The sequence below is a fragment of the Fragaria vesca genome, linkage group LG6 (assembly GCF_000184155.1).
Source record: "Fragaria vesca subsp. vesca linkage group LG6, FraVesHawaii_1.0, whole genome shotgun sequence".
NCBI classification, from domain to species: Eukaryota; Viridiplantae; Streptophyta; class Magnoliopsida; order Rosales; family Rosaceae; genus Fragaria; species Fragaria vesca.
The window spans coordinates 19,510,704-19,532,833 of record NC_020496.1 but is presented as its reverse complement, the minus strand read 5'-3'; the positions used below and the strand labels follow the sequence as shown (position 1 = coordinate 19,532,833).

The 22,130-nt window shown below is 38.8% G+C and overlaps 4 protein-coding genes and 1 non-coding gene across 5 annotated transcripts in view; 3 read left to right on the top strand and 2 right to left on the bottom strand.

Moving 5' to 3' along the window:
• Positions 1 to 398: 398 nt before the first annotated feature.
• LOC101302571 (proton-coupled amino acid transporter 3-like) lies at positions 399 to 3,333 on the top strand. Its single transcript, XM_004303351.1, has 4 exons — positions 399 to 472; positions 566 to 794; positions 1,151 to 1,798; positions 2,756 to 3,333. The coding sequence occupies exons 2-4, from the start codon at positions 582 to 584 to the stop codon at positions 3,122 to 3,124; spliced, it is 1,230 nt and encodes a 409-aa protein (XP_004303399.1). The 5' UTR covers positions 399 to 472; positions 566 to 581; the 3' UTR covers positions 3,125 to 3,333.
• Positions 3,334 to 10,577: 7,244 nt separating this feature from the next.
• Positions 10,578 to 15,795, top strand: LOC101292331 (probable glutamate carboxypeptidase 2-like). Its single transcript, XM_004305509.1, has 10 exons — positions 10,578 to 11,504; positions 12,734 to 12,976; positions 13,577 to 13,729; positions 13,858 to 13,926; positions 14,013 to 14,100; positions 14,258 to 14,341; positions 14,436 to 14,524; positions 15,001 to 15,114; positions 15,296 to 15,430; positions 15,613 to 15,795. Exons 1-10 carry the CDS (start codon positions 10,578 to 10,580, stop codon positions 15,793 to 15,795), a joined length of 2,085 nt encoding a protein of 694 aa, XP_004305557.1.
• A 1,994-nt stretch (positions 15,796 to 17,789) lies between these two features.
• On the bottom strand, positions 17,790 to 18,478 carry LOC101292041 (agamous-like MADS-box protein AGL80-like). The gene has a single exon (XM_004305508.1). It carries the CDS (start codon positions 18,348 to 18,350, stop codon positions 17,790 to 17,792), a length of 561 nt encoding a protein of 186 aa, XP_004305556.1. The 5' UTR covers positions 18,351 to 18,478.
• A 2,830-nt stretch (positions 18,479 to 21,308) lies between these two features.
• Positions 21,309 to 21,381, bottom strand: TRNAR-CCU. The gene has a single exon. It is a non-coding gene; the product is annotated as a tRNA-Arg (tRNA).
• Positions 21,382 to 21,552: 171 nt separating this feature from the next.
• LOC101291744 overlaps positions 21,553 to 22,130 on the top strand; it is a 2,996-nt gene continuing 2,418 nt past the window's right edge. Inside the window, exons 1-2 of the mRNA XM_004305507.1 lie at positions 21,553 to 21,869; positions 21,956 to 22,040. Coding sequence (XP_004305555.1) covers positions 21,557 to 21,869; positions 21,956 to 22,040 — 398 coding nt within the window. The 5' untranslated portion in view covers positions 21,553 to 21,556. The remainder of the gene's footprint in view (positions 21,870 to 21,955; positions 22,041 to 22,130) is intronic.

The window sequence follows — 22,130 nt, the reverse complement described above, 5'->3', positions numbered from 1 at the left end:
GTATAAACACTTATATTATTTAGCAGCAGCATTTTAATTGATGAAGTTATTGGCAAAAGATGCTCTTTTTTTTGTCGTTAAAGAATGGGATAAAGATGGTTGTTTACTACTGTTTACTACAACCAATCTTCCTTTTCAAAGAATAATAATGAGAGAGACCGTGAGGAGGAAGCTGTTACGTCTTGCCAACAGTCTTGTCTTGTTTGTTTAACGTACGCCGGAGATGGTGCCACGCGCAGATGAGACATAAGCTCCAAACTGGCGGTGACTCATGACTCATGTTACCCAGTACTTGACTTGGACTGTACGAACCCAGCTTTCTGTTTGTTTCCCAATTAGACAACTCCCCCATGCCATAATCATGACTTGCTTCAGATTTTATACCCAAATAACAGAGCATAGAAGCAGGAATCAACCCCGAAAATCTACCCCCTTCTTATCTGGATAAGTAATCATATTCGCCAACATCAAGGTGCCCTCTTATTCTGGTCGATCCCGAATCAAAGATACTATATTTCTCATAGAAGCATATAAAATTCTGGGTCTCACTCATTCTGAGTGTCAGGGGAATACTCAAATCAATGGCGGGCGGTAAACAAAGCGCGGCGGGGGTTCCTCTGCTGGAAAAGGCCGTGGGGGCTTCGAGGGGTCAGACGCTCGGAAACATAATCGTCTCGGTTGTTGGGACCGGAGTTCTTGGCCTTCCGTATGCTATGAGAATCGCTGGTTGGCTTGCTGGCTCGCTTGGCGTCATTGTCACTGGGATCTCCACCTACTACTGCATGCTCCTCCTTGTAAGTTCATTTTAGTTGCTTTGCTTCTCTCTTTTGTTCAATTTTTCCATTACAAGTTGTGATTTCTCAGTTATAATGATTCTGTGATAGTGCTAGATTAAGTGGTGCGTTCTGTTTCTACAACATGATGAAACTATATAAGATGTCAGACTATGGGCCAGGATACTGATCAATCGTCCTAATTGCAGTACAAATGCTCTGCCAAGAGATCAATTTTCTAGTAGAACATAGCCGACTTTTGTTTTTCTTAGATGAAACAGAATCATGTCTTGTTTGCTTCTTTATGACAATACATATTTTGGTTTGTGCCGAAGTTTAATTTTCTTTTTGTGTGTGTAATGTGGTGAAATGAATAGGTGCAATGCAGGGAGAAATATGCATCAGAAGAAGATTCAGTGGTTAAAAAGTCTTATGGTGATTTGGGGTATGAATGTATGGGAAGGAAAGGTCGTATTCTGACCGAATCCTTGATTTTGATTGCTCAGTGCGGGGGCTCTGTGGCTTATCTTGTGTTTGTTGGCCAAAATGTTTCATCTATGTTCAATGGCCATGGAATCTCGGTTAATTCTTGCATATTTTTGCTAGTGCCGGTGGAAATTGGGTTATCTTGGATAGGTAGTCTATCTGCTTTAGCTCCCTTCAGTATCTTTGCTGCCATCTGCAATTTGTTGGCTATGGCAATTGTGGTAAAGGAAGACATACAGCAAGCTGTAGAGGGTGAGTTTTCTTTTAGGGATAGGACGGCGATCACATCAAATATAGGAGGATTGCCATTCGCAGGAGGCGTTGCAGTGTTTTGTTTTGAGGGGTTCGGGATGACATTGGCTTTGGAAGCCTCTATGAAAGATAAAACCCAGTTCCCAAAATTGCTTGCTCAGGCTTTCACAGGGATAAGCATTGTCTACGCTTTGTTTGGATTCTTTGGATACATGGCTTACGGTGATCAAACAAGAGAGATTATCTCTCTCAATCTCCCTCAAAATTGGTCTTCCATAGCCGTTCAGGTAATACTCTAACCTTCAGCCTTCTTTTTTTTTTTCAAACAATGATTTATATGTTAACTCCGTACTTGCACTTTGACTTGCTTACGCTCTGTCCCTGGGAAGGGTATCTTGTTGAATTTATATGTTCCAACAAATCGTATAGGGAGGAGATTTGAGAACTTGGGACCTCCGTTTCGTTTGAATAAAACGTTTGAACTGCCTGAGTTTTCTTTTAGGATTTAGAAATGAATATGTCCCTTTTAAATATTGCACTTGAGACATGGATTTATTGATGCAAAGTCTCTTGAAGGCAAAATCTGGGTCGGAGGTGTGCTTAACAACTATATTATGTCCTAGCACATATTCTAAAATTTAATAATAAAAGGCACTCTTTGTACTTTTGTTGTACTTACATTTCTTCACTTCTCTGTCATTGTACTGATATTAGAGTATTATGGTAGAATTTCTCTATGATAGATTACCTTTTGGTAAGCAGATTGATTAGTTCACCAGTATACCATATATATCTAAGAAAATATCACTAAAAAGTTGCAGTACTTATGTGTATTTCATATTATATCTGTTACATAATGTTTAAAATCTAAGTATGAATTTATTGCACTTTTTTCCTCTCTAGACACTTCCATTTGGTCCTTTCAATTATTCCTATACTGTAGAAAGCTTAATCATTTGCCAATTTTTCTGGCGTCTATTTTGTGCACGACGACCAAGTTTCTTGTTCAGCACCATGTAGTTATATAAGGTTATGAATTTGCTTGATGTGTAATATCAGTTTGTATTGAACTAATCAAGGTATAACTTTTTCAGTAATGTATATTACCATACTGTTAGTACACCAATTTGTTTCCATTTAATTTTGTTACAACCACATGTTCCTTCTTAATTGTACTCTAAAAGCCTGTAGCAAGATAGATAATAGGTCCTAGTTTTGCTGAACTTTTCTTTGTCTGGACACAGATTGGCTTGTGCTTGGGTTTAGTATTTACATTCCCGATCATGCTCCACCCAATAAATGAGATCATAGAGGGAAACATAACAAAAGATTCATCTACAAGACTGGGAAAATTGGGAATATACATGAGTCGAGCAATGGTGGTGATGGTGTTGGCCATCTTCGCCTCATGTGTGCCCGGATTTGCAGTGTTTGCTTCACTTGTGGGAAGTACAGTATGTGCACTGATATCATTTGTATTGCCAGCCACATTTCATTTAAAATTATTTGGTTCTTCCCTACAGTTCTGGCAGAAAGCCTTGGATTTCTTCATTTTACTGTGTGGATTACTTTTTGCGGTATATGGTACTTACAATGCCATTGTCGGTGTATGAACTGATCACTCAAAACACACAGACGTTGTTGCAGCCATTGATGAATTAGTACTTTACATGCAAGACACAGATGAATAGAAAGAGCAGAAGGAGACAACCTTCAAAAGATACTGTATTCTGTATCTAGTATCTGAATTAGATGTAGCACAGTTCTTCTAATATTGTACCTTATTGATTGTCAGTGGAGTATGGACTTCAGATGTCTTTTTAAGATGTGAGCAGATCATGTCTGTCTCAGTGTGATATGCCTTTCTTCTTTTACCTTCTGTGTGTTCTCAGTTCTCTAATTGTTGGTAAGAGGGGTGGATAGAGATGGACAGGTGAGTGATGAACTAGGTTTTATATACAAGCAAAGTGTCACAATCTGATTGTTAGCCAAGGAATGATGCTACTCATAATGTAGGACTCGTGCTAGCTGTAATTTGATAAACTGAAGTGTAGCGTATTAGCCAAAACAAACTCAATGTAGCCTTTCTGGATCGATGGTGGCCTCCTCCAAGCACACAGCTCTTATCATTTGAATGCGATCTCACATCTTGCATCATTCTCTCATCTTAGTTAAACTCCAATTTCAGATGCTTGTCCTTCTGGACAGTCTCATAATTTCCAGAACGAACTTATCCAACAAAACTTCTTGGTGGTGCTGAAGTTCTCATTCTAGCGTTGGCCTGACTTGTTTGGCATACACATCTTTTGTGTTTAAAAAGTGCTGAAAATGTTAGTTTGATCATATCAGGATTTGTTATGTTATGAATGGGTGACAACATGGTTGATGCATGTCTGATTCTTACTTTATATCTTAGCATACCCAAATTGGAGAGTAGGCTTTGTCTTTATGCCAAGAATATTTCAGCTGATAGGAAGATTTGGATGCTTCAAATGCCTAATTCTCTGGCCTCTCACCCACCTTGACATGATTCATCACCACCCTATTCAGCTTTAGGTATAGATTACAAAACGGAGACTGCAATTGAAGAAACGTAACTATTCTCTAGTGCATTGATATCGATAATATCAACATAGATTATTGCTATGTGCCTTGGACATTAGGTTGATTTTTGGCCTCCTACTTTAATTCGATTAGTTCAGTCGAGTATAGAGTTAGAGATGCTAATCTTATTGCCAAAACTTTCATCAAGTCCTTTTTTCACCCTGTTGAAAAGTAAATGCTAATTAACCGATTTTATTCCAATTGCAAATCAACTTTAAGGGAATTGGGATTCAAGTCTTACATTGGAGTACGTCTTTGTCAATCAAGAAATGAAGTAACAATCCAAAGAGAGCAATATTAACAAACCAATGCTCACATCAGAATTTTGGTTCGGTTAAAGGGACGTAATTTTTTACACAAATTTTGACACCGGTTTTGAGCCATTAAATTTTAAAATGTTTAACGGTTCAGATTTATTGTATGAATGGTATCATCACAACATCAACTGATGTGGAAATTACATGACATTACATATTTCTATCTAAAATTAAGCTTTTCTTAAAAAAAAATTATAATCAATATAATAAAAAAAAGGTTGAAGGAAAAATACCTTATGTGTGTCTTCTTCAAAGTAACTGACGAAAGTAAATTATGAAATTAGTGATCGAAGGATGTCACCACTCAATCAGTTATCAATTAGTTATTATGTGCGTTGTTATTAGTATTGAATATCGTCGATCATCCGATTCCATTTATCCTGTAACAAAAAACTTAAATGAGAAAAAAAAAAAAAAAAAAAAAAAAAAAAAGGGAAAAGAAGAAGAAGAAGAATGGAACAAGGACTGAAGGCAAAAAATTAAACCCTAAACACAATGATCGATGCCAAACGCCAAAAGGAATTGGTGTCTTCACCCTCGATCCTGTTGGCATTTCGATTAGCTTGTCACAGCTGCCCCCTCTTCACACCTTGGGTTTTGGCTTGTGAGACTTAACAAAACATTGAGCAATTAGGATTATATATTACTGATGTCAAATTCATTATGAATATGAATCTGGTATAATTTTGAAATGGCTTCACTTATATCTGGAATTGTTTAGTTTCAATTAGCAATGGAGATGAGAGCTTGGAGGTTGAAAGTAGGATGAAAGCTTGAAGTTAGAGAAGATTATATTCTTTCTGGCGTTTGGCGTCCTTATTTAGATTCTTCTGCTATTTCTCTTTCATTGATCGTGTACAATAGTCCTTGTTCTTCTATTCTTCTTCCTCTTTTTTTTTCTTTGTTTAGAATTTGTTGACTTTGATTTCCCAGGTTTCAATTTTGATATCAAGAAAAGTTTAATTTTAGATTGAAAATATCAAATATGTAATGCCATGTAATATCCACGTCATTTTGTGTTGTGATGACACTATTTAGACAATAAATTTGAATCGTTCAACATTCTAAAATCTAATGGCTTAAAACCGGTATCAAAATTTGTGTAAAAAATTGCGTCCTTTGAATCGGACCTAAAATTTGACTTGGTCACATGCGTACGCAAATGCATACACAATATTAAATCTACATCTCTAATTGGTTGTTCTACACTTGTATTCAATTAATCAATGTTATAAGTTTCCTTTGAGCGACTGGTTTTCTAGGTTAAATGTGTGTGAAGGAATTAATTAAAGATCATTGACATTTTTCATACATGCATCAAATTTTCAAACATTCTAGATCATTGAATTGAATTTATTAAAAATGCAACAGTACTGGTAAATACAGTTTTAGTAACCTCATTAGACAATATTGGTTAACCCTTAACTTACACAATAGCTCTATATTTACCTTTGAATATGATTATTTAATTAAACATTTGAAACTTTGTAAACTCATCCCAGACCCCTAGCATCCTCCTCTGATTCTCCCACCTCACCATCATCGCCAACCTCTAGCCTTCTCCAATCCTTGAGGAGGACTAGCCTTAATTATTTCATTCTCCAAAACTAGCTAGGTCGACACTTTTAACAGCACCTGTACTCCTCAGCATTGCTAATATACATCATGGCTGAGCAACACAATTGCTTTGAGCCATATAACCAACTATAGAGTATTCTCCAACTATATATACTTCAAATTAATTAAAGAGGTAGAATTACGAAAGTCTTCATCAACCAATGTACGTAGTTCTATTTTTTCCTTCTCAGATCATTGTTTATGTCATATTTGAATTGTCAAGCTCAAGCCCTCTTGTTTAGTACGTATATATCAAGAATGGATCAATGAAGCATATATATATATATGCAGCATATGCATGTCATGTCATATAAATAGTGAAATATATACAAAGTGGTGAGCTCATCCAGTGCGTAAGTATTCAAGTTCTCGATTCTTAATGCATGTTTGAAATTTCATATCGGCTAGCTTATGAAAGGGACAAGAAAGATACATGGGTTTGTGATCTGAGTTGGTCAGCCAATCAACGTTTTATATATGTGCGTAACATCTATATATACATATCAGAATCTTACTCAACAGTACTTCGATCAGCATCAAAATTCGAGAATATATAAGAATTACTGGCTTTTATGCAAAGAATCGAGCAATATTAAATAATTGCATTCTTTGTTGGTATGTGCCTTTTTTCAGGTGATCGAATACAGATTTAGATGCTTGAAAAAGCCTATTGCTCCGGCCACTTTCCCACCTTTGGCATGATTCATTTAACCCCACTCAGCTTTTGGCATACATTAGGAAGTGGAAATCAAAGTGAGAGGGGATCGAAAAATATATATAGAGACACTGGCTGCTGATTCTTATTCTCTATCTGCATCGTAAAAACCAAGCTGAAAGGACCAAAAGCTCCCAAGTACGACCAGTTTCTGCATCTTTAACTTCTATGTATTAAAGATGTGCCGCTGGGCAATTAACAGAGATATTCGTGTGGGGATGGAGACAATATGTAATAGACAAGACTTGGTGATTGAGTTGCTGGTTAGGGAGTTTTTGTTTGTTTATTTGATGAGGATTAGAGATCGAACGACTCATTAATTCCACCGTGCCAAATCATGCATGCAGTCCAATTTTTATTTTTTATTTTATTTTTATTTTTTTAGGAATTGAATTCAAACATAAGTTATAAATTAAAGAGAAAATGCCCATTTGGTCAGAAACAAAGATTTAAAAGCCTATTTCAATGAAAATAATAGTCAAACGCCCATTCCAATGAATTATAAACAAAAGACGAAATTAACCTTTACATATTATCTTGAAAGAAAAAACGTAGCCATGTCCTCCTCTCTCTCTCTCTCTCTCTCTCTCCTTCCTTCACCATCCTCGCCTCCGCCGTGCTGCACCATCTCTCCTCCGCCTGCGACACCGGAAACACTATCCAAATCCAAAACTTCAGCGTTTGATTCCTTCCTGGAGACCGAGCCCTCGTCGTCGCTCTGGAGCTCGTCACCCTTCGCATGGCGCTCGTCAATCACCCCTCATACAACAACCTTGGCAGCCGATCAAACTCTGCCGCCTCGATCCTCGGCGGCCACACCGTTGGGTTCTTGTAGCACAAAAACACATGCCTCTCGTAAAACTCCACGGTCTCGGCTAGTTGACTCGTCCAGAACTCAGCTCTCAAGAATCCGAACTCCGCCTCTCCGCCGCCGCCACCACTGTTGTCCGCCAGGAGGCCCTCGTTCTGGAAGCTCCCGGAGGCCCTGCTGCCGAAGGCGTGGTGCGGGTTCGGGTCAAAAGCGAGCGGGTCGGATATGACAATCGGGGAGGAGGATGAAGTGGAGGAGGACGACGAGGCGGCGAATAATGAGAGGGAGGAAGACGACGCGTCGCAGGTTCGGTCTCTGGCCGCCGTAGTCATTTGAGAGAGAGAGGTTTTGAGTTAAGAGATTTGTTGTTGTTTATTCCAGTGGTATGGGAAGAGGAGAATGGGGATGGGCTTTTCTCTCTTCTCTTTCTCTACTACTACTAGTAAGAGACTTTGGTCACCCAATTTGGGGAATTATTACACATGCTTTTATGGGTATATTTGACTCTGCTCTTTTTTTTTTTGGTCTGAGACTCTACTCTCTTTCTCAGTTGCTCTATTAGGAGTCAGTAACTGGTTACTGGGGGTCAGTAACTGATTACTGGGGGTCAGTAACTGGTTACTGGGTGTCAGTAACTGGTTACTAGGGGTCAATAACTAGTTACTAGGTGTCAGTAACTAGTCAATAACTGGTTACTAAGGATCAGTAACTGGTTACTGGGGGTCAATAACTGGTTACTGGGGGTCAGTAACTGGTTACTGGGGGTCTGTAACTGGTTACTGGAGGTCAGTAACTGGTTATTTGAGGTCATTAACTGGTTAGTAACTAGTTATTGAGGGTCAGTAACTAGTTACATGGGAAATTCCGGTGACCGGAGTCCAGTGGTCGAGAAAATTCCGATGACCGGAGTCCGGCGGCTGATGACCGGAGTCCGGTGAGATTCCGGCCAAGTATTCTCTCTTTCATTTTCTCTCTCTCTATGCATGTTTAAGGGGTGAGGGCAAAATAGTCTTAAAATAATATGATTTGTTAAGACTTTAATAAAGATTTGTGCATTTGGGCATAAAGATTTGTGTATTTGGGCATAAAAAATGTTACCTTATATTGAAATGGGCTAATGAAAAAGATTATCATTGGAATGGGAAATGAGGGGTTTAAATTAGTACTGAATGAGCATTTTCCCTAAATTAAAAACACAGGCACGATCTGTACGCAACATGCAACCTAAAATTGAAATTATTTCTATTGAGGGATCAAAAACCAAAATCAATTTCATCACTGGTTCATAAAAATAAAGAATTTTAACGATTATACTAGAAAAAAGATAGAACAATTAATACGTATATAACTTTTGATATGTCACCAAAACATTTGACAAGAAGAGAACGGCCTAGGGTTTAGGGTATAGGGTTTAGGGGTTAGGGTTTAGAGTATAGCGTTTATGATTTAGGGTTTAGGGGTTAGGATTTAAAATATCAACAAGAAACCCAAAATAGTATTTGACAAAATCACGAAAATTGTTTTTCATCATGAAAATCCACATGTCAAAATTTAAATGGAATGGAGAACCACGTCAGACTGTCATGTGATCATTCGGGAGCACTGAAAAATTCCTCGCTAATAGCACCACCCAAGGAATAAAATATCGGTATCGATAGATATATCGGTCCTTTAAAAAATGGAGATTTCGGATATATCAGGGATATATCGGGGAAACCCGGGAAAAAATATCGGTATTTTGGGAAGAAATTTTTTTTTTCTGAAATATTTAATTTATTGGATTTATATATAAATATTACAAATATCAACTTCATCTACATCCAGAATGAGAATCTAGATTGTTGATAAAAGTCATAAGACACAGACTCATCCACAAAAGTATAATAATCAGACCAAGACATATGACTCATATAGTACAAATTGTAGTGTTGAATATGATAATCATATATGTCTTTGGAGCTGCCGACTGTTTCCCCTATAAGTGGATAGTAAGGATGAATCCAACTGGATGACTGATCACTGACTTCCGCGCATTGATTATAGCCATAAACATTATAGCCATATTGATTGTTGCCTTCTTGGGATTCATTTGAGGTTCCAGTCCCACTACCTAAACTGATAGAATCAAAACTTAGTGTAACTGAAGCAACATCTTAATCATCATTTGGACCTCTAGTCCTCCTCCTATACATGGTATCCTCTTGCGCTCCATACGTAGTACTTCTATAGCCATGATCATGAGAGACATGATCGTAATTTTCTTCAGATGAAAAATTGTTCAATTCACCAACTGTAGAAGATTGTCCATATACAAACCCGGTGCCGGTATTTCCACCATCTTTTCCGCTTCCACCATCTTCATTATCATCAGAACTGTTCGGAGTTGCTATGCCGTCCCATGCATCATCACTGTCTAACTTATCTTATGGGTTTCCAACAACTTCTTCAGATAATACCCTTTCAATTTTTTACAGATATTTTTTTAATATGTCGGTGATATATCGAAAATATCATAAATGTCGGAGATATTTCTTAAATATCGGTGATATTTGACGATATTTCTTAAATATTAGGGAAATATCGTAGATACGATGGAAGATAAGATATTGACCCCGGCCTATAGATATTTCGGTTTTTCGAAAAAGGGAGACATCGGAGTATATATCAGATATATTACAGAGATTTTAATCATTGACACCACCCAACAAGTATGATATTACTGTATATTATAAATTGTTTGTGGTAATAAGGTGATAATTTTTAATATTTATATTGCTAACAAAAATAGAAAAAAGGAACCGACATATAAAAATGAATAGAAACTCCCACCGAGAGAGTTCCGAGATTTCACTATTTGGCCAGCAAGGCCATTGGAACCAGCACACTCTTCCACTCCCTCTGATAACTCCAAGAACTCACCGAACTTTGCAACACTCAGCCCCTCTCAGCCACCCTTTCTCTCTCTACAACTCAATTTCTCTCTCTAGAACTCCACAAGTCCAATGGGTCAACCTCTCCCCAACCCCACTACCCTCCTCTTCTCCAAGCCATGCACCTTCCTTTTCATCCTCATCATCTGCATTCTTGGCTTCTACACTCTACATTACCCCCACGCTTCACCTTCCCATTCAAATCCCCAAACTGCCCTCCGTTTCCGCCGTAATTTCCTCTCCTCTGCCACCAACTCCACCGTCGCCGCCTACCTGAGAGCACTCACCCAACACCCCCACCTCGCCGGCACCAAACCCTCACTCGACACCATCCACTATGTCCAGTCCCACTTCTCGGGCCTGGGCCTCCAGACCCACACGGCCCACTACGACGCCCTCCTCTCCTACCCCCTCCGCTCCTCTCTCTCCGCGCATTTTAGCAACGGCAGCCATGTCGACATCCCGCTTTCCGAGCCGGGTTTTTCGGACGACGGCGTCGTCCAACCCTACCACGCCTACTCACCTTCGGGCTCGGCGCACGCTAAGGTTGTGTTCGTGAACTACGGCGGCGGCGAGGACTATCGTGCGCTGGAGGCGCTGGGGGTGAACGTCAGCGGCTGCGTGGTGATCGCCAGAAGAGGCGGCGAGTTGCCGAGAAGCGAGGCGGTTAGAAACGCCGAGAAACGCGGCGCGGTGGCCGTACTGTTGTACACCGAGGGGGATAGGAGGTTTAACAAGGGTTTTGAGAGAGGGTTTGTGATGAATGGGGTGGGGGACCCACTGAGCCCCGGGTGGGGCGGAGTTGACGGAGCTGAGAGGTTGGATTTGGACGACCCTGAGGTTTTGAAGAGGTTTCCCAATATTCCATCGTTGCCCTTGTCCGCCGAGGCCGCCGGAACCATTTTGGGCAGCCTTGGAGGGGCTCCGGCCCCGCCGGGGTGGCGGGCCGGAGTCGAGCGTGTCGGGCCGGGGCCGACTGTGGTGAACTTCACGTACGAGGTTAGTCAAATGTGGTGGCATTGTGTTTTGAGAGACTTGGAATTAGAATGTTCTTTTGACTTTGGTAGTTTTGGTCGTTTTCTGTTTTCTTGTTCAGACTGGTGGTAGTTGTCCAAAGATAGTAAGTCAAATGAGTTGTGGGTAGTGGCACAGGGTTTAGTTTCAGATAGAAGTCTGAGATTTTTCTAGAAACAGGTGGGAAAGTTGGACCATTTTTGTACGTTATTGGCATAGTTCCAAATTTAAGTCGATTTGGATATTTGCTTGGTTGGTTTAGCTGAATAGGTAAAAAGTACAGCTAGATTTTGATGTTTGGATAGAACCTGGGACCTTACAAATCTAGTGCTAAAAATTGGGGTTATTTTACTGAATTACTCCAATTGACAAATTACAGGAATGTCATGTTATGGTTGTTGACAGAAATGGAATTGCTTGATGGTTCTGGGAATTGGTATGGATATGGTTTTGGCATGTGTGGACATGCCCTGCTTGTTTTGATTGTGTAATCCTAGGAGCCTAGTCAGTGTAGTGTTTTTCAGCAATGTCATGTATGGACAGATATTTGTTGATGCATTCTATAAGCATCTTGCACATAGAAATGCTGCGTTACTCATCGCCTTCACAATTCTTAATAACCTCGTGCATTTATCAGAAAATTTATTTAGTTATTTATTATTATTTTTATCTGGCAACAGCATAAGGAGGGGAAATTCTGCTATACCGAACGGTATAACATACATGCTGATATTCCATGACAAACCACTCCCAACCAACCACCCTCCCTCTGCTGGACAGGGCCACCCTTCACTCATATGTATGCTATACCGAACGGTATAGCAGACAAACCCTCCTTAGGAGGAAGTATAGAGCAAGAAATGGAAAATAATCTCGTTAAAAAAAAAAAAAACAATTACAAAAAAATGCATAGGAGGAAGTATGCCTTTTCCATGATGCTCAATATTTGACGAACTTATTCTAGTCTGTTAGAAACCTGTTTTTCCTGCCACTTTCCTTTACATATCTACCATGTCTCTCTGTTATAAACTTGTCTGAAGATAAATGCACGTCTCATTTCTGTTATATTCTTTGTTATACTTTTGTTGTATTTGTATTAGAGGTTTTAAAACAAAAATCCGGAAACAGTTTAAGCATATACCTTGATAATTTCCCACTACCTCTTTATCATCATATGTTCTCTTTTATCTTATACTTTTGTGTCTTAAATCTAGGGGGAGAAAAAGATGGTGACAATTCAGAATGTTTTTGCGGTCATAAAGGGGTTGGAAGAGCCTGACCGCTATGTGCTTCTTGGCAACCATAGAGATGCATGGACATATGGGGCTGTTGACCCTAACAGTGGAACTGCAGCGTTACTTGACATTGCTCGTCGATATGCTCTTCTTATTCATTCAGGTTGGAAGCCTAGGAGGACAATTATCCTTTGTAGTTGGGATGCAGAGGAATTTGGAATAGTAAGTGTCTAAGTGATAATCCATCATAGTTAGTAGACATGTTTATCTATATTTTTGTGTATTTTGAGAGAAGGGTGATTGGATCTGGGCATCAATCTATTGTCTTTTATTGGTGTATTCTCAGAGTGTGCAGTATTTATGAGGAAGGCCATGCCATCAGATCTAATGCTCATTTACATAACGTGTTACCAAACGGTACCTACAGTGTTGAGTCCTATTAGCAATACCATGAGTAAGTAAAGAGGAATCTAAGAAGCCCACTCTTGAAGGACTTTGCTGCATTGTCTTCTCGCTGAGTTGTTTTCACGATTAATTATCAGTGGCCATGTTGTATGGAGAGTTTTGTTAGGGCCAATCATTGAGTGAGAGGAGATGGGGATTCTGCTATCCTCCTAAATTTAAATGACATGTGGGTTAATGACTGAACAGCAAATAAGCATGAATATATTACTCTTGTCTTTCCAAATTATTGTTTTAAGGTTATGTATGTTGTTGTTAGATTTCTACTTTTTCTTATTATTTTATAAGTCATTTACATAGAAATTGTTTCCTTCCCTTGATTATTCTGATATATAAATTTATTATCTCTGGTGTTTCTAGGTAGGATCTACCGAGTGGGTTGAACAAAACCTTGTTAATCTCGGCTCCAAAGCTGTTGCATACCTTAATGTAGATTGTGCAGCTCAAGGGCCAGGATTCTTTGTTGGGGCGACTCCTCAGCTGGACAATCTCATTCTTGAGGTGACAAAAAAGGTAAACAAATTATATTTTAAGCAGTTAAATTAGTTCTAAATTATATGGTCAATCGTCTTGGATGTGAATCAGTTTTGTCACCTAGAATTTGAGTATCATGTTCTTACCTGCTATTCAAATGACTCCAGGTCAAAGATCCTGACTTGGAGAGTTCCACTGTATACGAGAACTGGCTAGCCACAAATAGTGTCATTGATGTAAGTGAATGTCCACAGTTCACTTTCTTGCTCCATTGTTATCTGCTATGGATGCTGCGCTGAGCATGTTATCTCATGAATTACAGATTCAAAGACTTAGCGGAGTTGATTCAGATTTTGCTCCATTTGTACAACATGCGGGGGTTCCTTCCATTGACATCTACTATGGAAGAGGTAAACCACCACTTTCTGCTCACTTCTGGATGTCAAAGTTTTTGGTTAAACTTTGAAAGGCCTATCAAATTATGTAAATGTGTATTTTCTAATAATTCAATTACGAAAGTTTTCATCCTAACATTCGTAGAATGATACATCTTGATTCTTGGTTTAGATTTTCCTGTTTATCACACTGCTTTTGACTCGTATGACTGGATGACAAAGTTTGGAGATCCTTTGTTTCATCGTCATGTGGCTGGTCAGCTCCTTCACTTCCTTTATACTTTTATGTGTCAAATTTGTCCATAGAAGTATACATTACAGTTAAATCTTCGATCTCTTTGTTTTCTCAGTTGCTGGAATATGGGGTCTTATAGCCCTCCACCTGGCTGATGATTCAATCCTCCCTTTCAATTACTTTTCCTATGTGGATCAGTTAAAGGTATTAATCTTCTCAGACTTTCATTTCAGTTGTTTTCTTTATGTGCAACAGTTATAATACCATTTTTCTTTTTACCTTTTTGTTTAGTGGAACTGAGAATTGAGAAACCAAGTCTTGGCACAAAAGTAAAGCTTCTTTCAAATGGTGTGCTTTCATTAAATGTTATTTTACTGAATGTCAGATAGTGACAGCTGATGAAGGGGTTTTTTCTTGTTCCTAGTAGAGTGGGATTCCTTTCCTTTAATTAAAATTCCAAGTTTGTTAACTGAAATTGAATGGCATAAATTTAGGAAGTTGCTATATTTCGTTTTTTCTTTCTAGTTGATGGAATAAATTGATGTTATGAGAAAATAGCTTTAAGACATCAAAGTCCATTAGACTATGGGGCTCTCTTCTGTATTGTGGTTGAAGGATGTGTGGCCTTTATGCCGATTGCAGCTAGATTCTAAACCTGCATCTTTTCAATTCTTCGGCAGCATTACAAAGATGTTTTGAGCCACTTGTTGGATGGGAGTACATCTCTAGATCCTCTCACAACAGCAATTGAGGAATTTGCGAATGCAGCCAGAGAAGCTGAAAATGAAGCACAGGTCAAATCTCTATTCAAATTCTGGACAAATAAATTAAGTTTATTATTTGTTAAACTAAAAGCATTTCTTCAATGATAAATAAGAAGAAGATATTTATGGATCCATCTCTGATTGGCTTGTTGTGTTGAACGGAACCTTAAAATATGGCAGTGAAATTTACCCTTATTATTTTAATGTATAGAAGCTGAGAGAGGAAGAGGGCTCAAGTGAATTTGTAATGCTGAAGAAGAGGGCTTTGAATGATCGGCTGATGCTTGCTGAAAGAGGCTTCCTGGATTCTGACGGTCTTGAAGGAAGACAGTGGTTCAAGCATCTTGTGAGCATATTTTTCCTTTTACTGGTTCTTAAAGCTGATTGGAAAATATTGTTGTAGCATTGCAGGTTACGCTTCAGTAAACATACTCAAGAAAGCCAAGACTTTAAAGAAACAGTGAAAGTGCAATACATATATACATGCAACATATTGCATGACCGTCTTACCTCTATTCATATTTGTAGGTTTATGGTCCTCCTACTGATCACGGAAGCAAACTCTTTGTCTTTCCTGGAGTAGCAGATGCCATGAATCAGGCTAAGAGCATGAAAGCAGGACGGGGGCAAGCAAAACTTCGACATGAGATTTGGAGAGTTGCCAGAGCCATTCAGAGGGCTGCCAGATCCTTGAAAGGAGAAATTCACTGACTTTACAATGCATCCTGGCGATCCAAAGCTAGCTTTCTACACGTAGACGACTGTTACTGAACGTACAGTTTTTGTAAATATACTGTAATTAGATTTGCGGGATGTATAGTTATTTTTCATTGAGCTTATCAATCGCTTTTCTTCATTTTTCTTTTTGGCAAGACTTTTCCTTCCTCGGTTGAAGTTGAGAGTTTGACACTAAGCAAGGGACAAATCGGCCAGATACCAATAAGTGGAAACCTAAACAATGAGTTAAATCACGGACGCATATGAATCAAATGTACTTGAGCAGAAGGTAGACATTTGATTCTCAAATAGGAAACCCTATTTACTCCAGAGTCCAGAGAATATGCATCTTCTTAGAGTTTGTTTTGCTAGTGTTTTATCATTAGGGAGAGCTAGCTAGCACATTTGATGGATGAACATCTATGCATGGTAGCTGGAACATCCTACAGAGCCTCGTTGATTACGAAATCAGCATCCTTGGCCTAAAACATAGAGAGACCAAGCTTCCTTAAGATATAAAAGGTGAAGCCCTAGAGAAATCTTTCATGTCAAACTCAACGAATTCATCTTTAATTAGCCATGTTGTAAAACCTGCACCTGTGACTCGATCTATGCAAAATGTATACTTGAAGAGTTGAAGGTATTACTGTTACAAATATTTCAATACTAGCTGCTTGGTAAGAACCATCTGTACCTTTTCTTTACAGATGAGTCTCAGCACATACGGTAAATTCAGACAATAAAAAGTGAACTTTGACAAGTATATTTTTGAACTTTCTTTTACATCGTTGATCATCCAAGTTGAATGTATGGGATGGATATGGAAATTCATCTTTTGAATTGACCTTCTTCGATTCCAAAACAGGCTACAAAACTGTGTTGAAACAGAATCTACTGAGGAAACTTCAAAACCCTCTCAGCATTACAAATCTTCCTTATTGATTGGATTTACTATCAATCAGTAAAAGTTACAAATCCTTCCATCATTCTCCCGATTGCAGCCATTTAGCTTTTATTTTTTTTTTCTGTAATCTCTTTCATTTTTTTTATTTTTGACAAAAGATGAAGAGACAGTGATTCAAACTTCAAAGGTAAATTAATAATATGCAGAACCAGTTCGTTTGAGGTTGTGCTATATATGACTCTAGAGTTTCTACGCTCTTTGTGCCTCTTTCACAGTGCATATCAGTATACCTCCCTCGATTATGATCGAGATAATTGGAACATTACTGCAAGATGAATGAAATAATTTTTTCATTCTGCAGAAGACAAATGATCTATATCAAAACAGATGAAATATATATGAACAATAGCTAATGTATTGGTGAAAGATGATAAATTATTTCAAGTAAACATTTATGGTAGGTAGTTTCTCAATGATTCGAGTACTATATTTAGCAATTATTGTATCGGTCTATTGTTAGCAACACATTCTAACCTTCAAAACCACGTTCCTGAATGCTGTGCACTCTTTGAAACGTAGAGCAATTTGAACCTATTGTTGCCTTCAAATGCTAGGAACAACAGAAGTAATCTCGTTAGGTTCAGTTGAAATTATCGAAGACCTGATCTGCATAGTAATGCAAAATAAAAAAAAAGACATGTGTGACATTCAATTGGGAAAAAGCATCTAACATCCTTGGTTAGTCGACTTTCTTTGATTAATGGTAATTTTGTTTGCTTAAATTGATTATCCTCAGTTACTCATGTAAACTGCTTGAATGTTGAAGCACTAAGCAAATGTTGTTCTAAAAAAGTAAAATATAGATCTTAATCAATCAAAGTAGTACATAACCAAACTACAACACATAATATTGATCAAAGAACAAATCACACCCTGTGGTTCAGATAAAAGATAAAAATAAAGAAAAACATCAAAGACATGCTACCAAAATAAAAGGAAAATTACTTCAAAGTCGTTACAGAAAATGCAGGAATCACATTCCAAGAAGACCCCTTATGGGGTGGTCGTTCTGCTGCTTCTGCATCTAGATCGTCAGCCTTTTAATAACATGATCCGGTTTATGATCTGCTGCGACTGAGGCTCCTTGCTCCTGGCTCTGATTCTTCAAAGCCTCCTCCGTGATACTCTTCACCCTGCTTTGTATCTGCTCCAAATGCTGGTCAATGGTCCTGTCCAGATCCTTCAAGTCCATATGCATCAAGCCCTGGAGGGACTTTCCTGTGAGGCTCTGGAACATGACACGCTCAATCTCCTTCTTTCGATTTTCCTTCTTCTGGTTCTTGAGCTGCTCTTGAACTTTCCCAATCCTTTCTCTCAGATAGGTATCTTGGTTAAACATCTTCTTGCTTTGGTCCATGGAAGGCATGCTATTGAATCGTGCAAGGACGCTTTGAACTCCCTGTGGGGAAGGCCAGACCTCTGGTTGGGAGTCATAGGGGCTGTAGATTATAGCACAAGCATTAACATCACAAAGAGTGGAGAGTTCACTCACCTTCTTCATAAGACCCTTCTTCCTCTTCTTGAATGTCGCTTTGCGAGCACTGTCATCAGTGATGTAGGCCAATTTCACCTTCTTTCTTGCCATGGTTACCAAGAAATGATGAAAATGTTGCTTGAAGATGGGAATGAAAAATAGTGTTTCTACTGGGTTTGTTTACCTTGAAGAGATGCGTTCTTTTATAGGGCAGGCATCAGCACGTACCTAACTCAATCAATTCTTGAAGATTTCTTTCCTCAATCGAGAAATTTAATGCTGCTAAATGCGCTTAAAATTTTTGCGGTTTTCAGTTGGATGAGAAATTTAATGATTTATAGTGCAATGCATGCATGAGATATCATAGCAATATTAATCGTATTCAACGCGTTGAAATGTGTTTCAGCATGAAAAGGAGGGGCTCTAAGTTGTATGAATCTAGATTAGCTGTCCTTATCAGCACATTTGCTGACTGTCAATACATGTAGCTGCGAGATGAAAGTCAGCCATACTAAGTTATTGATTTTTTTTTGGAAGGAAAGCAAAAGAAACAGTTTCCTAAAGTTACAAGGAAGAAATCCAGTACATATGTCAAAGAAGGAAAGGTAAATAAATAGTAAAGGCAAAACATGAATATAACTCATTCTTCCCAATTCCATGGACTTCTCTCAAAATTAAAGTAGTTCAGTTGGAATCAAGGGCAGGCTATGCTGATCCAAGTAACAGTCTTCTACTGCATTATTACTCAGTTTTCCTATATCGTTATTGAAGATTTTATGTCTAGTTTCAGCCTTTTAGACTGTCTGGTTTCTAACTCGATGATTAGAGAATGCATATAGTACAAAGACAGGTGACATACTTGTTTTCTGAGAGCAGACTATGTGGTTATTGTTAATGTCAATCCATCAAGACAAAGGATGCTTATAGTTACGAGATCCTTGAGTTGCAAACGTTCACAAGAATAAAACAAACCTGCAAAATGTTTAAAGATGGTTTCAATTCATAACATTAATTGTTAAGATGACCATGCCATAACACTAGTGCAGATTCTAAACCCTGATCTTCCCGCTGCACCTGCAACAAAGAAGATGAAGTGAACTACATCCTACACGAACAGTGGTTTTAACAATGAAATTGAAGCAGAAGAAGAAAACATCGGACTACGAGAACCTAAGCTTGGATGACCACGTGGGGAAGACCAATTTCTATAAATATCATTCGGGCATTTCATCAAACAGCTTCTAGGCAATAAATTCTATTCAACTTGCAAAGTAAGCAGCACAGAGCGAAACCAAATGAACTTACTTGTTTCATTGATTTGAAAACACTTCTCAAATGATAGAGCACAACCCAGCATTCTTCGTACTGGGCAGTATAGGCCCTGGCGAAATCATGTGCTGGTTGACATGAATATTATTTCTGTAGATGTGCTTGGCTTCAATCAGTTCAATGTAAACAAATGCATGTGGGCATAGATATGCGGCCAAGTAGACTAGATTTCTTTTAGAAAAAAAAATTAAAAATTACAACTTGAAACCTCTGCTACATCTTATATTTAAGTTATAAAAGTTAAAATACTGAGCACTGAAAGCGGCAACTTCCTACACCAAGTAATAGGATTGACAGCTTGGTGCCCAAACTAGTGACGCTGTCGTCGAACAAAATGGAGAAACGATTCTCTAAACCCTTTGACAGAGAAGCGTAGTTTTATGGAGCTTTGATTGACTATTATAGATTAGATTGTCCATAAGGCGAAGTGTCATTATTCCCTCCATATCTTCTTCTGTAGAGTAGTTATCTATATGTTATACTAACCCACTTTTAGTGTCACATTTAATAAAATCGACACATTGAATTTAAATTGCTTAAAATACATGAGACGCTTGTCTTTTTTTTTGAAAGTGGGATGGTGGAAACTCAGCCTATTAAGAAGGCTCAGCTCCTTGCCCGTTATTAATATTAATAGAATTTTGTGCCATCGAGGGGGACATATATCCTCTACCTCGTGTCACATTAAGAGCATTACAGTTATTCTCATAGAGGACATCCTGAATGAAATCAGGTACCTCGGCTAAGGTAACCTCTACTACTCTATCACACGTTGCAAAGTGAGCCAATCTATGGGCGACACTGTTTGCTTCACGAAACACATGTTGGACAGTAACATAATCAAAACGATGCATAAAGTCTCTACAATCCTCCAATATCCGACTTACCTCCACCATGTCACTTCCCTGGTTGTTGAGAGCTGGTACAAGAATTGCACAATCACTTTCTACCTCGAGGTTTTGCCACCCATGTTGAGTGGCCATTCTCAAACCCAGACGGCAGGCATCTGCTTCTACATGAAGAGGAGAAGACAAAAACCCCAGCTTCTTTGACCATGCACATTTAACATCACCAACAGCATCCCTTATTATCATTCCTACACCACCACTCCCATCCTCCTTATAGGCTCCATCAATATTTAATTTGAGCCTTCCACTTGGAGGGAAACACCATTTAGCTTTTTCTCTTCGGCTTTTGGCATGTGACCTCCCATGTTTGAGACTTTGGAACTCCAAAAGCTGTGCCATTGCCCATTGAACAGTCTTGACCGGGTCAAAAATAGAGGATTGCCGTACAACTTTGTTTCTCTGTCCATATCGCCCATAACAATTGCGGGTATGTTATGTTTATGGTGTTCTCCTATCATTATATTGTATGTGTGTTATGTTTATGGTGTTCTCCTATCGTTATAGTGTATGTGTTACTCTCTATGTGATATGGACATAGGATTTAAATCAAGACTTTAAATTATTGAAAAGAACAAATCGTTGATACTATATGTCTCAATATAGGATGCTTAAAGAAATCGAGACGTCGGACGTTGGGCTATATTGTATGTGTTACTCTATATGGGATTTGGGCGTAGGATTTAAATCGAGACTTTAAATTATTGAAAAGAACATATCATTTATGTTGTATGTCTCGATATGGGATATGCTTAAAGAAATAAAGAAATCAAGACGTCGGACGTGGGGCTCAAATTTAGACTTTAAATTGCTACAAAAAAAAAAAAAACCTTGTCGCGCCAGATAGGGGTCGAACCTATGACCTTCTGCTTAGGAAACAGACGCTCTATCCACTGAGCTACAGGCGCTAGATGTTAATACATACTCACATCTACATTGATATAAGTAATCAAATGTTCCCGCTCATGCAATTTTGAACTAGATTGGGAAGGAGCCAAAAAAGAAAGATTTTAAGATTTTCCTCACGACCTGATTGAGAGTGAGAGAGAGAGAGAGTCCGATTGAGAGAGTGAGAAAGAAGAAATGGAGGACTCGATTCGAAGCTACTGCAATTCCATGGCCTCCTTCTGCAACCACCTCCAGAGCAGCTGCGACGCCCTCAAGACCTCCATCGACCGCCGCCCCATCCCTCTCGCCAGCGCCTCCTCCACCTTCATCCACTCCCTCAACCGCCGCGTCTCCGCCGCCAGCGCCCACCTCAACCTCCTCGAAACGATGTCGTTCGACACCGTCTCCTTTGAGGAGCTGCTCGGTCACTGCAACGAGGTCTACAAGGACAACCAAACCCGCCTCCTCCACCTCCAAGACCGCCTCCAGCCCTTCGGTTACGTCCCCGGTACTCTCTTCTCTCTCTCTCTCTCTCTAATTTTATTTTTTATTTTCTACAATTTTTATTAATTTTTACGAATTTTTTGTTTGTAGAAATTGAAATCGATGAGGATGACGATGTCTCAACGCCGATTACTGAACAGGATGGATCGGATGCGCCTGAGGACGAAGACGATTTGTATCCTTTTATCTGAGAATTGAAATTTCGGAAATTGAAATTGAAAGGAGAGTGGTGATGTGTTTGTTTCCTTGATTTAAGTTTTTTTTT

Bases quoted from the DNA above. Each gene is read 5' to 3' on its own strand.
- LOC101302571 (XM_004303351.1), top strand. From the start codon at position 582: ATGGCGGGCGGTAAACAAAGCGCGGCGGGGGTTCCTCTGCTGGAAAAG. The intron at 795-1,150 runs GTAAGTTCATTT...TGAAATGAATAG, and splicing joins ACTACTGCATGCTCCTCCTT to GTGCAATGCAGGGAGAAATA. The intron at 1,799-2,755 runs GTAATACTCTAA...GTCTGGACACAG, and splicing joins GGTCTTCCATAGCCGTTCAG to ATTGGCTTGTGCTTGGGTTT.
- LOC101292041 (XM_004305508.1), bottom strand. From the start codon at position 18,350: ATGGCAAGAAAGAAGGTGAAATTGGCCTACATCACTGATGACAGTGCT.
- LOC101292331 (XM_004305509.1), top strand. From the start codon at position 10,578: ATGGGTCAACCTCTCCCCAACCCCACTACCCTCCTCTTCTCCAAGCCA. The intron at 13,730-13,857 runs GTAAACAAATTA...AAATGACTCCAG, and splicing joins TTCTTGAGGTGACAAAAAAG to GTCAAAGATCCTGACTTGGA. The intron at 14,342-14,435 runs GTCAGCTCCTTC...TTGTTTTCTCAG, and splicing joins GTTTCATCGTCATGTGGCTG to TTGCTGGAATATGGGGTCTT.